The sequence below is a fragment of the Onychostruthus taczanowskii genome, unplaced genomic scaffold (genome assembly GCF_017590055.1).
Source record: "Onychostruthus taczanowskii isolate IOZ18803 unplaced genomic scaffold, ASM1759005v1 scaffold30, whole genome shotgun sequence".
Lineage (NCBI taxonomy): Eukaryota > Metazoa > Chordata > Aves > Passeriformes > Passeridae > Onychostruthus > Onychostruthus taczanowskii.
Genome location: NW_024500350.1, coordinates 8,260,065 through 8,274,627, shown reverse-complemented (window position 1 = coordinate 8,274,627; position 14,563 = coordinate 8,260,065). Strand labels below are relative to the sequence as shown.

At 50.2% G+C, this 14,563-nt stretch overlaps 1 protein-coding gene across 1 annotated transcript in view; it reads left to right on the top strand.

The window, feature by feature from the left end:
• The first annotated feature begins 6 nt into the window (after positions 1 to 6).
• RPTOR (regulatory associated protein of MTOR complex 1) overlaps positions 7 to 14,563 on the top strand; it is a 100,697-nt gene continuing 86,140 nt past the window's right edge. Inside the window, exons 1-3 of the mRNA XM_041409042.1 lie at positions 7 to 485; positions 10,848 to 10,950; positions 12,950 to 13,032. Of these exons, the coding sequence (XP_041264976.1) occupies positions 324 to 485; positions 10,848 to 10,950; positions 12,950 to 13,032 (348 nt within the window). The 5' untranslated portion in view covers positions 7 to 323. The remainder of the gene's footprint in view (positions 486 to 10,847; positions 10,951 to 12,949; positions 13,033 to 14,563) is intronic.

The following is a 14,563-nucleotide window of genomic DNA, read 5'->3' as shown; positions in this document are numbered from 1 at the left end:
GCGAGGGAGCCGCGATGGGCCGGGCGCCGTGCCCGCCGCAGGGAGCGCGGGGCCCGCGGGGGTAGAGGAGCGAGGGAGGCCCCGGGCCCGGTCCCCGCCGGTCCCTCGGTGCTCCCCGGGCCGCGCCGCCCAGCCCGGCCGGGGCCGCTGCCTGCGCCAGGTGAAGGCGCTGCGTGCCCCGGGTCCGTCCTTACCCGCTTACCGGGGAGCGCCGCCCCCGCTGCCCTTGCCCCGTCCTGCCCCTCCGGCCGGAGGGACCCCCGGCCCCGCTGGGTGCCGGGCTGGACATCGCTGCCCACCTGGTGCCCCGCGCTTCCCCGCCCATGGAGTCTGAGATGCTGCAGTCGCCTCTCCTGGGGCTCGGGGAGGAGGATGAGTCCGACCTGACGGACTGGAACTTGCCCCTGGCCTTCATGAAGAAAAGGCACTGCGAGAAGATCGAGGGCTCCAAGTCTTTGGCTCAGAGCTGGAGGATGAAGGACCGGGTAATGCTCCAGGGCACCGTGGGGTTTGCAGCAGGAGCAGTCGGGGGACAGGTGGAAAAGGAGTCGGAGCTCAGAGGGTGCCGAGCTGCTGCCAGGTGAAAGGCTGGCTGTGGATCCCGTGGTTTGTGTCCCCGTGGTGTGGGATTAGGGCAGCAAACCTGCAGCTGGCTCAGAGGCACTGATGTGATGCTCATGGCGCTGGGCTCTTGGAGCAGCTCCATCATTTAGGCTCTTTAAATGCAGCTTGGTGTGTTCTGGGCAGGGCAGGGGAGTGCCCGAGGGCAGGAGAGCAGCAGGTGCAGGGGCAGCCCCAGGGCAGGTGCAGGAATTGCAGCTGCACTGGAGCTGGGTGGCTTTGCTGTGCCAGCAGCATGCTGTGTGCAGTGTACAGTGAGGGGGTCCTGTGCACAGACAGGTTGTGGGGTTTTGGAGGCAGCACGTGGTTTTCAGGTGGAGCTCTGGGTGTGTTACAGCAGGAGCCCCTGGGGTCTCTGGGGACGTGTTGTGTGTCACTGGGAGTGACACAGACGTGTCCCAGCTGGGACTCTAGGACCCTCTGCTGCCTCTGTGGGACACCTTCAATGTCTCAGTGAAGAGCAAAGCAAGCACCTGGGAAATGTCCTGGACATCCTCTGCACTTGTTCTGCTCTTGGAGCCCGCTTAGGGTTCCAGCCTTGCTGGCTCTCCATTCTTGTACCCATAACTTTGTGTTTGTAGGTGTTTATGGGTTTTTCTGGTGACCAGATTTCTGTTACGTTTATGATCCTCTTGTAAAGGATGGAATAACTCATCAAAACTACAAGCTGTGATTTCTTTGTCCCTGAACCTCAGTGTTCCCAGAGGGTGGTTGCATTTCTCTGAAGTTCTGAACCAAGTACTGAAGGTGGCACTTGGCAGCTCGTTGCTGGCTTGAGCTGAGTGCTTTGGGTGTGATTTGAAGGCAGCACAGACACCACGCTGGCTGCTCTGCTCCAAAGGCTTCTGGCACACAGGAGACTCTCTCCAGTAGACTGTGGAGGTGTGATGAGCTTGCTGGTCTATTTTAGGTGCCTCTGCCTTCCTGGGATGCTTCCTGTTCCTCCATCCCTGATCTGCAGAGTTGCCTGTTTCTAATTCAGGAATGACTTTGCCCTGCTTGTGCTGATCAATAGGTTGTGCAGCAGCAGCACAGATCAGGGGGTGCTCAGGGGTTCTGTGCCTGTGTGAAATGTTTCAGTGCTTGCTGCCATCAGTGGCCATCCCAGCCCAGCTCCTGCTGCCTGGATGCTGCAGTTCCCTCCCCTGGGACTCTCTGTGCCATGAAGGTCGTGGCTGTTGCTGCTGCTGCTCTCTGGGAATGAGCTCAGTGGGCCCTGGGTCACTCTCCAAGATGCTGAATCTCACTCTTGTAAAAGAAAAAATAGAAACAAATCTCACATTTTCAGTTTAGTCCTTTTTTCCCTGTCAGCTGGAGCCAAGTGACTTCACACCAGAGCCAGTGGTGCAGCTCAGGTGCTGTTTGTGTCTGGACAGCTGGATCAGGGATCCTTTGGACAAACTTTCTGTTGTGTTTAATTACTTTTTGTGTAAGAACAGGTGCATAGGAAGGTACCAAAAGCACGTAAAGACACCTGAGAGAGGAAGAGCAGCTGATTTGAGAATGCTCAACCTCACTACTTTTGAATCTCAGCAGCTGTTTGTCACATCTTGTATTTTATTCCCCTTTTCAGCTGTCACTGGCTGTCTCCTGAGTGCTTAATGTGAGGTAACAAACACAGAACCTCAGCTGGAGAGGAAAGGGGATGAGGATGGGGTTTGGAATGCTGCAGGGGTGATGTCTGGTAAATATTTCCACCCTGTGAGCTCGAGTTTGGCTAGTCCTGCAAAACAGTTCACAAAATCTGATCTGGTTTGACCTCGTGTCCGTGAGCAGGAGGTGGAGGGCAGCTCACTCATGCTGCTGCTTTCCCATGGTCCAGCTGGGTGGGACAGGTTTGTCCAGGGAATGGAGCACCTGCAGATAACCCCAGGAGCTTGGTGTTTGTGGGGTTTTCCTGTGAGGCAGTGGTGGTGTGAGGGCAGCCTGTGCCATCAGGGTGAAACTGGGCTCTTGATTTTCCCCCTTTTTGTTCCTGAACTGCTTTGTGTTGCTCTCTGGCATCACAGATTAATTACTTCCAGTTTTAGCTGTCTTCAGGAAGTTTCTTCTCTTCCTCTTCCCTCACCTTCCAGCACTGTCCCTAGTGGCCTGCAGCCCTGTCAGTGCCACAGCCCCTGGTGGCCCCCCTGTCCCTCCAGCCCAGCCCGTGGCTCAGCCCCTTCCTTCCCTGCAGGCCCAGGGGGAGCCTCTGTGCCCATGCCCAATTCCCTGCTGCTGCTTTTGTCTCTTGGCTCCCTTTCCCACAAGGCAGGGCTGATGGACCCGAGGTGTGCTCCTCTCTCTGGGCTGCTGCTGCTGCTGCTGCAGGAGGTTCCCTGAGGGCTGCAGGGGATGTGCCTCTGGCTGTGAGCTGAGTGTGGGAAACATTCCAGTACCTTCAGTCTGGTCAGTGAACTCCTCACAGCCCAGGCTGGGACCATTCCCTGGCATCAAACACCCCAGGCTGTCTCTGAATGAAGAGGTGCTCAGGGGTGAGCCCAGACAAGGCTCTGCAGTCCCAGGGCAGGTCAAGCTGTGGCATTTTCCCCTGTGAATTCCCATTTTCCCCTGTGAATCATGGAAGCCCCAAGCAGTGGCAGATTTTGCCTTATTCATCGAGGAGTCATGGGGAGTGAGCGGAGCTCTACTACAGTTAGAGGAAGTGATTCACAGATCTGGGAGTGGAATGACTCTTCTTTTGGTCTTGCTTTGTTGCTCTAAAAACCCCAGAGTTTATGTGAAGTTGAAGGTTCTTTAGAAGGCAGAGCTCTGATAAGGGGAGAATCAAATCAGCAGAGTAATGAGTGGTAAATGTAGAGAAAATAAGTGAGAATTCACTGGTGTCCCCCGCCCCTTCCTCCATGAGGGCTGCTCTGAAAACATTTAATCCTTCCTCTCCCCCTTCCATGGACTGCATATGCCATCAAAGTGACACTGCTTTGATCTATTATTTATTTAAAGAATATTTTTAACACAAGAGGGTTGGAATTATGCTTTGTGTATTGAATTAAATCTCCCAGCCTCAGTAGCAACCAAAGCATGTAACTTGATTTAAAGAAAAAGACTCCAAGTACACCAGGTTTTACTGACAAGTTGCTATTAAATCCAGAATATTTAAATTAAGATTTGCTGTATTTGTATTGATTTCTAAGATAAGCAGAGAGCAACAAAGCTGATTGTAATAGTTTCACCTCAACATTTTTTTTCCTGCTGCTTCATAACTTGCTGAGTGAGAATTAAATCCTGTTTTTATGAGAAGAGGAATCCACAATTAGGTTTCTCTGGAAATGCAGATTTAAGCAGGACTGCATACAAATGTGGTTAATTCAGATGAGCAGAGTTTACCTGCCTGCACAGGACACTAGGGAAGTGTCCTGGTGGCTTCCTGGGGAGCTGGGCTGTGCTTTGCCTCAGAGCTGCTGCTCAGTGCTGTGCTGACCTTCTCCCCTGGCCTGTCCAGGGGGTTACTGATCCCTCTGGGGCTGGAGCTCTGCTGGCACTGCCGGATCTGATAAACCCATTTGGTGTTTGTCTTGTTCCTCTGCTCTTCTCTGGCCTCTTTCAGTGGGTTATTAGCTAATGAGTGTTAATGGCATCCTTCAGTGCCAGGCCGTGGTGTGGGCTGTGAAGGGTGGCAGGGGCTGAGGGTTCCTTGTGATTTCCTTGTCCCACAGGCTCTGCCAGCAGCACCCTCACCAGTGTTTTTATCTCTGTGTTTGCATTTATTGACCCATCCTTGCTGAACTGGGACGGGGTGACCTTGGGGTGACCTCCAGCAGGGATGGAGCAGAGGTAATTAGTGTAATTAGTGCAGTGCTGTGCAGAGAGCAGAGCAGGGGCAGTGGCAGCAGCCCGGGTGGGTCAGGCCGTCACTCTGGATGTGTGGATGGAGGCCTGTGCTGGTGTTCTGGGTTTCCTGCAGCGTGGCAGAGCCTGCAGCAGGAGCTCAGGCTGCAGCCAGCTCTGTGCCCTCTCCTGTCCCTGCACAGCCAGCTCTGTGCCCTCCTGCCAGTGGCACAGTGAGGTTTGTGCCCTCTCCTGTCCCTGGCACAGCCAGCTCTGTGCCCTCTCCTGTCCCTACACAGCTCTGTGCCCTCCTGCCCATGGCACAGCTGACTCTGTGCCCTCCTGCCCGTGGCACAGTGAGGTTTGTCCCCTCTCCTGTCCCTGCACAGCCAGCTCTGTGCCCTCCTGCCCGTGGCACAGTGAGGTTTGTGCCCTCTCCTGTCCCTGCACAGCCAGCTCTGTGCCCTCCTGCCAGTGGCACAGTGAGGTTTGTCCCCTCTCCTGTCCCTGCACAGCCAGCTCTGTGCCCTCCTGCCCGTGGCACAGTGAGGTTTGTGCCCTCTCCTGTCCCTGGCACAGCCAGCTCTGTGCCCTCTCCTGTCCCTACACAGCTCTGTGCCCTCCTGCCCATGGCACAGCTGACTCTGTGCCCTCCTGCCCGTGGCACAGTGAGGTTTGTGCCCTCTCCTGTCCCTGGCACAGCCAGCTTTGTGCCCTTCTGCCCGTGGTACAGTGAGCTTTGTGCCCTCCTGCCCCTGGCACAGTGAGGTTTGTGCCCTCTGCTGTTCCTGGCACAGGCAGCTCTGTGCCCTCCTGTCCCTGGCACAGCTGCAGGAAGGAGCTGGGGGCTCAGAGGGATGGAGGGGCTGAGCCTGGCCAGGCAGGGCCAGCGCTGTGTGCCCTGTGCCTTCAGCCCAGCCTGACCCTCAAAGCTCACTGTGCCACGGGCAGGAGGGCACAGAGCTGGCTGTGCCACGGGCAGGAGGGCACAGAGCAGGTGAACTGATGGGCTGCCCCTGGTGCAGGGAGGCATTTGCAGGTGGAGCCCTTGGCTGTGGCTCAGGGATTGCTCCTGATCAAAGCTCCAGTGCATCCCGAGGCAGTGACTCCTGGAGATCTGAGGGGCTGCCCAGGAATGGTTGGAAGGAACATTTGCAGGGAAGATCTGGAGCAGTGTCAGTCGTGCCTGGGAACATGGGCACCTCTTAAAGGCAGTGCTAGACAGGAGTGGGAATGCCATGGAGAAGGCTGCAGGAATGCAAAGCAGAGATGAGGAGGAAACCCCTGTCACAGAAAAATGGGGAGTGACATCTGGGACATGCCTCATGTCGGTTCTTTGCAGGTTGTATAAAGAAAGCAAAGATCATAGAAGCAAAATGTTTGCTTTCTATTATTTTCATTATTTTTAAGAAGTGATTGACAAGGAAGGAAAGCCCACCTTGGCTCTAAGCATCCCAGAGTGGTTGGAAAGCTGTGCTGTGGCAGCCAGGATCAGCCTGCTCCAGTCTGGATTTTTAACCTGGAACACAGTGGGTAACCCCTTGGATCTCTCAGGGCCCTGGGCCACAGTGTGCCCCTGGATGTCACTGCTGTCACACAGAGGAGCTGTAAGCTGTTCCCAGAGCAGGGCACTGGCAAGTGCCTGTGGATACCTGGGCAGTGAGTGACAGCAGGAACTCAGCCAGGAGCTCGGGAAGGGCTTCAGGGCACTCTGAGGGCAGCAGCTCAGAGTGGGCTTTGTTCCTCTTTGTGAGGAGCTCGAGCTGTGGGTAGGAGCTGCCTTTGCTGGGCACAATAAAGCCCTGAAGAAAATTCAGAGTGGTAGTGCTGAATTCCGAGGTGAGAGAAGGAAACCAAGCCCTCAGGAGGAGCTGATCGAGGAATCTGGAGCAGGCTGGCACACCAGGAACCAGCTCTGGGCTGCAGATGGCTGGAGACAACCTGCAGAGCTGTTGAATTATTAATGCTAACTCGAAGGAGTTCTTTGTATTCTGCTGCTTCTCTTGCTGTGGAGGAGCACATGGAGATTTTTTTCCATAACAATTTATTTATCTTAAACTTTACATTAAAAAAATTTTCGTTGAAACTGAAAGCTCTTCTTCTAAGATGCTTTACCTTGCAAGTGGTGCAGGAGCTGAAGGGGCTCTGTTCCCCTGGGTGGGGGAAAGTTGTATCCAGGTGGGATATGGAGGGAACCATTCCTTCAGAAGCCTGGCATGGTTCTGTGTGCAGCTGTGATGGAGTGCAAGGACAAGGCTTGGTTTGCCTGTTCAATACCATCAGCCTTTTCTGATTGCAGGCTGATTTCAGAGCCTTCAGCCTTTTTTGATTTCAGGCTGATTTCCACTGTTCCTCAGTGGAAGGTGGTGCCAGAGCCCCCGGGGATGATGCAGGACAGATGTCACCGCTTGTCACCTCTCAGCTGGGAGCCCAAACAAAGGGAAGATTGGCAAAGAGCAAACAGGAGCCTCTGCTGTTGTTGAGCTCTAGGGAGAACAATGTTTCCTCCTGTAAATGTTGCTGTTCCTGCTCTCTCTGGAGACCTCCTTGATGGAACATCTCATGGCAGGTCTCCAAAGGAGCCCACAGTCAGGACTCACCTGAGGAGCACCTGCTGGGGAAGAGATTTGTGTTAAATCTGTAAATGTGGGTAGAGAAAAATGTGGAAAAAAAGGCTTCAAGGAGGGAATGAATTTCCTGCACAAGGAGGAAACTGAGCCTCCTAGCCAGGGAGGGTTTTCAAATGAGACTCACATGAGGATCTGGAATTTGGAAATTTGTCCCAGGATCTGTGTTTAATGCTGATAAGTTCATCCTCAACTCTGTCAAATAATGTAGCTGCATATATTTCATGTTTAATGCTGACTTAATCTTGTGTTTGTATTAACTCCCAGAAGCAATTTGAACTCTCTGGCATAAACCCAGGCAGGTTTCTAACACTTGAGTGTTCATCTGGGTAATGTTTAAGCAGAAAGTTTTCAGCTTGCAAATTGCAGTGCAAAAATCAAATATTAATGGGGTCTAAAACGTCCAGTCTGAGATGTACCACAAAATGCAGAATTTCTCATAAATGCACTGACTTGTTCTTGGTATTACTTGAACTAGAATATAAAGCAGTTCTGTGGCTCTGAGTTCCAAACCTGGTCTCACTCAGGCTGAAATGAATGGGTGTCTTGGTTTCAGCCTGGCCTGGAGTCACTCCCAGGGATGCTCCAGTAGCATCAGGTGGGCTCCCTGGGATGATGAAACTTCACATTTTCAATCAAACCCACAACATAATGTTTTTTTCCTAGCTGAAAATACCTGCAGATATTGCACTGTACTACCTGCAGATGTGTTTGCCTCTAAATGAAATAAGAGGTGAATTAGGAATATTTTAGAAGGTCTTTAGCATAAGATGTAAATTTTAGTGTCAAATGCTTTAATAAGCAGCTTCTCCCTGAGCAGACTCAGAACTCCCTCTGCTCCCTGGGTCCCGTTTCTGATGGCTTTGGGATGAATTCTCTGCCATCACTTCTCAGGAAGAGCATTTTGACCGAGTGCATTTTGCCATTTAAGGATTGCAGGTTCTGACCCAGCGTTATTAAATCACTCGAAATCGGATGCAGTACAAGCTGGGGAGTTGTAGCCCATTTTTTAACATACAAATGACACTCCAAAGTGCAGAGCCCACACTATGAGCTGCTGTGGTTTGATCTTGAGCCTTTGCTGACAAAGCATTTTGGATATTGGTTTTCTTACAAACTTGCCAAATGTTCTCCTGCTTCATTTTTTAATTCTAACAAAAATCCATGGAAATGTATTCTGATGGATATACTCCTGAAACGGGAGAAAGAAAATTTCCACTGTCCTAATGACAGATGAGAATGTCCTCGTGCTGCTTGTATTAGGAACTTTTAAATATACAGTGAAGTTTCTGGTGTGTTCCAAACGAGTTTAGAAATGGGAAAAGCATTATTGGGTTTTTTGGGCTCAGGGGATTTTTTTTGATCAGTCACCTGATTTGTCCCCCCAAACCCCCCTGAGCCTGGGCTGAGCCCGGCGTGGGCAGCAGGGACAGGGATTGTCCCCTCTGCCCCTCAGGTCAGACCCCACCTGCAGAGCTGCCCCAGCTGAGGCAGAGCTGGAGCTGCTGCAGGGCCCAGAGGAGGCTCCAGGATGATCCCAGGCATGGAGCAGCTCTGCTGGCAGGAAAGGCTGGCACAGCTGGCATTGCTCACCTGGGCAGGAGAAGCTTTGGGCTGAGCTCAGTGTGGCCTCGCAGGGCCTGAAGGAGCTGACAAGAAACGTGGGGAGAGAGAATTGACAAGGGATGGAATGCCAGGACACAGGGAATGGCTCCCACTGCCAGAGGGCAGGGCTGGATGGGATATTGAATAAAAATCCTCCCTGTGAGGAGTGGCCAGAGGGCTGAGCTGTGGCTCTCAGGGTGTGCTCCTGCTAGCAGAGCAGACGCTGTGGAGTGCAAACTTTCCATCCTTCAGGGGAGGTGCAGAGGGGAAATCACCCCATTTGTCTCTGGGATCAATTCCTGTTCCTCTCATGGCTTTGCTGTCAGTTTTCCAGGAGAAACACTTATTTAAAAGCCTGAACCTGGGAATGAAAAATAAATATCAGCCTGTTCAGCACAGGCCACCAATCAGATGTTACCAGCAAAATACTGAAAAATAAGTCAGTATTAGACTGCAAATGGGAAACAATAAATAAATGAGATGGAGAAGATTGCTTGGCAGGATACTTTCTCTTGCAAGAATGATTTATGTGTTTCCATGTCTAATAAGTCATTTGGTGTGTAGTTTTCTGTGTTTCCCTGGGCTGTTCCGTGTGTGTGGCAGCGTGGGATGGTTCTGGCAGCGTTCGTGCCCTGCCACCCCTGCAGCTCGCTGCCTTCCCTGGGGAGCTGGCAGTGCCTGGGCTGTGTGGGGAGGCGTTCCTGAGGCCAGGGCAGGGGTTGTGCAGTGCCCTGGTGCTTTTGGGTGATGGTTTTGGGTGCTCCATGACACTCTGAGCTGCTCGGAGCATCCAGGGTCTGCAGGACTGGGGTGCACCTTGCAGCTGCCCCTGGTTCTGCCAGTGGCTCTGCTTTTTCTGGGATGTCCCTAACAGTGACAAAGTGCTCAATCGAGCATCCAGGGTCTGCAGGACTGGGCTGCACCAGTGGCTCTGCTTTTTCTGGGATGTCCCTAACAGTGACAAAGTGCTCAAGGCACATGTCCTGAGTGCTGAACTGCAGCTCTGGGCTTCCACCCCATCCATGGGCAAATCCTGATCAGGGAATTTCTGCCCAGGCTCCTGTTTCCATTTCTGTGCTGCAGAGTGCTGCTTAGTCCTGGGTGATTCCTGGCCTGAGGAGCTCCTACAGGATTGCAGAGTTTGGTGGCCAGAGCAGGGTTTGGGATGAAGCCATAAACCACAGTTCTTGCTGATTTTTTATTCCATGTTCCCATCGTGACCATGGGAGTGAGGAAATGCTGCAGGATTTCTGTCCTGGTGTAGAGCCTGTGAATGGTGTCTGGCTGCTCCAGTTTCTGGATAAATTACACATTTATGTGGCTCTAGGGTTTTCTCTAAGTGTGAAATTTGGGATTTTTTTTTCCCTGCTGTTGTGGATTGCACGGAGCACCCTGGGGAGGTGGGGATGTGGGTGGCCTTGCTGCAGGCAAGCCCTGAATGCCTGGAATCACTGAGAGCCTCGTCACTGCTTCTGTTTCCCCGCTCTGGTTTAGGTGGTGGCATGAGCGAGTCCAAGAAAAAACCCATAAAGATGTGAAGGGATAATTTTCAGGCTGTATTTTTAGCTGGCCAGGGTGGTTTGTCATTGGTTTAATGCAGGTTTTGGGTCCCTGGTGAGTTTGAGTTTGGGTTGGGTACATTTGTGGTGCCTGGGTGGGATAATCCCATGTGGAGCAGCAGCTGGAGCCAGGATTCCTCCTTACAGGGCTCTCCAAGAAAACCCAACACGTGAAGAAAACAAAATAAAAAGTGTACTAAATATCTTTGGTTTGGTGTGTGTTTGTTTGTTTAATTTTTTCATGGGTTTTTTTTGTCACTTGGGGTTTTTCCATTGTAATTCTTTTAGTTTCAATATTAGAGATCACACACTGCATTATAATATTGGTCAGGGGCCCTGAATAGCATTGCCTCATGTTTTAATAATGTGTTTCGGTTGGACAATGGCTAATTTAAGATGAGTAGCTGGAGTTCACTGGTATCCATTTCCATGCTCAGAAAGAGAAGAATGGGCTCTGGAAATAATAACAAAAATAGTAACATGGAGTCTGAGTACTGTTCTAATAAAAAATACGAACAATTTCATCAGTCAGGCCTTGCTTAAAATAGTCCACGTGCAAGAGCAGGTAGGAGAGGTTGGTTAAAGCCCTGCAGAAGTTCTGAGAGGTGAAGTTTGGAGGCCAGGGCGTTGCTGTTGCTGCTCTAAGGCTGTGCTGTTGTCTTTGCAGATGAAGACTGTAAGTGTTGCCTTAGTTTTGTGCCTCAACGTCGGCGTGGACCCCCCAGATGTGGTGAAAACAACTCCCTGTGCCCGCCTGGAGTGCTGGATTGGTGAGTCCCCAGAGCCCCAGGCTGCCCTGGCTCTCACAGCGCAGAATTCATCCCAAAATTGTGCATTCCCAGGGCTTGAAACTGGGCTGAGCAGAAGGAAATGTGAGATCTGATTTTTCTCTGGGTTAATGAAGAGTCCAGCTCCAACTGCTGCCATGGGTCATCTCTCCTGCTGTGTTCTGAAATGAGATACCATGGAGAAAAACAGCTGTTAATGAGCTGCTTTGCTTTCTTGTAATTGTTTTAGATTTATAAATACCTGAAGGAAATCTCTGAGCAGAGACCCCTTCAGAGTGCTGGGATCTGCAGAGTTTTCAATCCCCCTTTCCTGCCTCACCCAGCAGAGCAGTGAGCTTTGTAAAACACCTTGCTGTGTTTTGAGGTGGCTGCTCTGGGGCTGTTTTAATTGGAATCATTCAGAAGACCTGGAATTATTCCCAAGTATGTCTTGCCAGCAGTTCCAACACCTGGGTTTGCTGCTTTCATGCAGCATTGCACTAAATTCCTAGGGTTTTTGTGAAGCAATTAAAAGTTCCCTTGGTTTTGGAGAAAAAAGTCTAATTATCAAGATGAGACAATTCAGAAGTACTATTAGAAGGAGATATCTTGTGTACAGAAGCTTTCTCAGGTTTGGTTTTTCTCTAAGAATTGGGAATGCTCAGCCTCCAGCACGTCCCACGCTGGGCACTGTAATCCTCAGCTCCCAGGGGCAAACTGAGCGCTGCGCAAACAGAATCTCTTTAAAAACTTCCAGCAGGTTTCCTAACCCTGCCTAACCTGCTTTGTGAATCACAGCACCTCAGATTTTTAACCTGGAAACGCTGATGAAAGCCCTGAGCAGGCAGAAGCAGGTGCCTGAGAGCAGAGAACAGCCCTGGTGTCTCGTTGATACACGAGCAGAGGAGCATTGCAGAGTCATTTAAATAAAGTCATTAGTGCCTATCATTAGCAAAGAGAATTTTGAATGCAGTTTTGTAATTAAATTTTCAGTTTGTTTACGTACACAAGTGCTCCTTCCACTTCCAGCCAACTTGAAATTTCTGAAAAAGGTGATTGGGGAAATATCTGATGTTTTTTGTGCCATCAGTCTCAGGAGCAGGGAGTGGGGGATGCAGAAATGTCTGTGCCACATGTGCAGGCTCTGGAGAACTCTCTGGGGTGCAGTTGCTACTGTTCACACCTGAGCTGGGGTCACAGCTGGTCACCCCTGGTGACAAGTGGCCACTGAGCAGAGCCACGTGCAGCTCCTGCTGCACCTTCCATGTGCTTTTATTGATTAAAGATAAATAACTCAAAATCCTGCTTTCATCCTGCTTTATTACATTCTGTTTCTAACAAAAGTATATTTGCAAAAAACTGTGAAAAAAACCTTCACTGATTTGGTTTAGTGCTTTTAAAATAATTGATATTTAAATATGAAAACATTAGCTTGTTGGTTTTTGTTTGTTTTTTTTTCTTTAAGAAAACTTGTTAATTGTTTAATTATATGTCCATGGTGTTTGAATAAAGCACATGGCCTGGAATTGTATTGCTGTGTATGGATTGTGGTAATTATCTAGCAATAAAATTAACTTCTTAAATATTACAAATGGCACACAATCTCTGCAGCAGGAAGCAAAGGAAGTAAATGAAGCAGGATTTTGCATTCATCAACAGAAAATGTTTGTCATCAAATATTTAACCAATTTGAGTTCTTGTCATTATTTACAATAGAAACCTTATTTCATTATTAAAAGAAACAAATGCAGTGCCTCTCCTGTCTTTCAAAACAAAATCGTGTTTAGCACCTCAGTGAGAGAAATCTTCCACATGTGACAGTCTGTAATGGAACTGGATTTTTGTTGAACTGAGGAATTTGGGGATAATTTCTGGGTGCCGCCCCCAGGTAAATTCCAGGAGGAACAAGGTGTTAGTGAGTTTGATAGTGAAAGGAACCTGCATGAAAACGTCCCTGAGTGATGCAGTGGGCTGAAACTGCTGCTGTGTGTTCTGTTCCCAGATCCTCTGTCCATGGGGCCTCAGAAAGCTCTGGAGACCATCGGGGCCAACCTGCAGAAGCAGTATGAGAACTGGCAGCCCAGGGTGAGTGTTGGCTGCTCCTGGGGCTCCCCTGCCTGGGAGCCTGGGCTCTCTCTGCTCCAGGGATGGAGCCTCTCCTCCACCCAGCCTGGGGCGTTTTTCTCAAGGCTTTCCAAGGGTATTTATGTCTTGGAGCTTTTATGGCAGATATTCGTGTTCAGTTAAGACAAGAGAATTTCCCTTTTGCGTTTTTCCTCATGGCACATCGACAATTTTTAAATCTCAACAGCACGAGAATTTAGCAGAAAATTCAGAAAGTGCCTGGAATCAAACAGAAGAAAAAGCATCTTGGAGCAAAGGTGAAAACAACCTGTTTTCTATGCTCTGTGGCTCTAGAGCCCTGTGCTGGGGGAGCAGGGCCAGCTCAGGAGCAGCAGGTTCCCTGCGTGGGCCTGGTGGAGGCAATCCCAGAGCTGGGCTGGTTCCCTGGTTCCTGCAGGAAAGCACAGCCCCTGCCACATTGCAAAGCCAAACACGTCCTGGTTTATTGCACTCCACAGGGCTCTGGAGCTTTCTGCAGTAATAAAGAGAAGTTGGTGTGCCATCTGCAATAAAACAATAGGAGCATTATTGAATTTCCTAGAGCTTTCATATAAATACTAATACATCCAGTTTTGTCTGTTTCTTGGGGGCTTGGAATGGTTGGGGAGTTGATGGAAGGAAGACAATTTGGGGAAAACCAGGCAGTCTGGAGAAAAGAACAAATCATAACAATCTTCTGAAATAGCTGATATTCCCGGGCTGGAGCTGCTGCCGTCAGCACCTTGTTGGGAATGCACAAGGGGTGCTAATTGCACCCCTGGGTGGTGGTAGTGGTGACCACTGTGTGACCAGTCCTGTGCCATCACTGCCAGCCAGTCCTTCTGTTCAAACATCCCCCTTTTTGCTCAGTACAAACAGCTTTTCTGAAAGAAAACTGCACGAGGGGTAAAGCATGAAAATTCCTTGTTTCTGGAAGCTCCCAGGCAGCACAGCTGATGGATATTTCCTTCCAGGTCTTATTGAGTCCCTTTCTAAATAATTTATCAGCTTGCCATTGCTTGAAATATTTGTTCTGATTAAATTTAAGACTTTGCTTTATTGTTGTGTAGCTACATAAATTTGTGTGCTGCGGGAGTAGAAACCACTTCAGCTGTTGTTTCCTCTGCAAAATCCTGCAGTTAAGCAATATTCAGACATTTCATGCAGTTCTCAAATGAAGATTGTACTGGGGGAGAGGGTAGGAGATGACAGAGCTGTGGGTTCGATCTCTCTTGATAAAGAGTTCTCTGAACAAGTACAGAGTTCTTGCAATTCAATGCAGATAAAATCGAGATGCTGGTGAAAAAGTGGAAGGAAAACCGAGACAGCTCTAGACTAACACCCCCTTGGGTCTGGGGCTTAAGTTTTACTGGGCAGGGAAGGAGTTAAACCTGAGGGTAATCTGGAAAGAGGCTCAATTACAGGGATCAAAGGGGCTGCTTAAGAATGGAAGGACCGAAGGGAGTGAAAGTGAAGAGCCCAGGTAATGCCTGAGAGAGGGGAAACCTTCCCT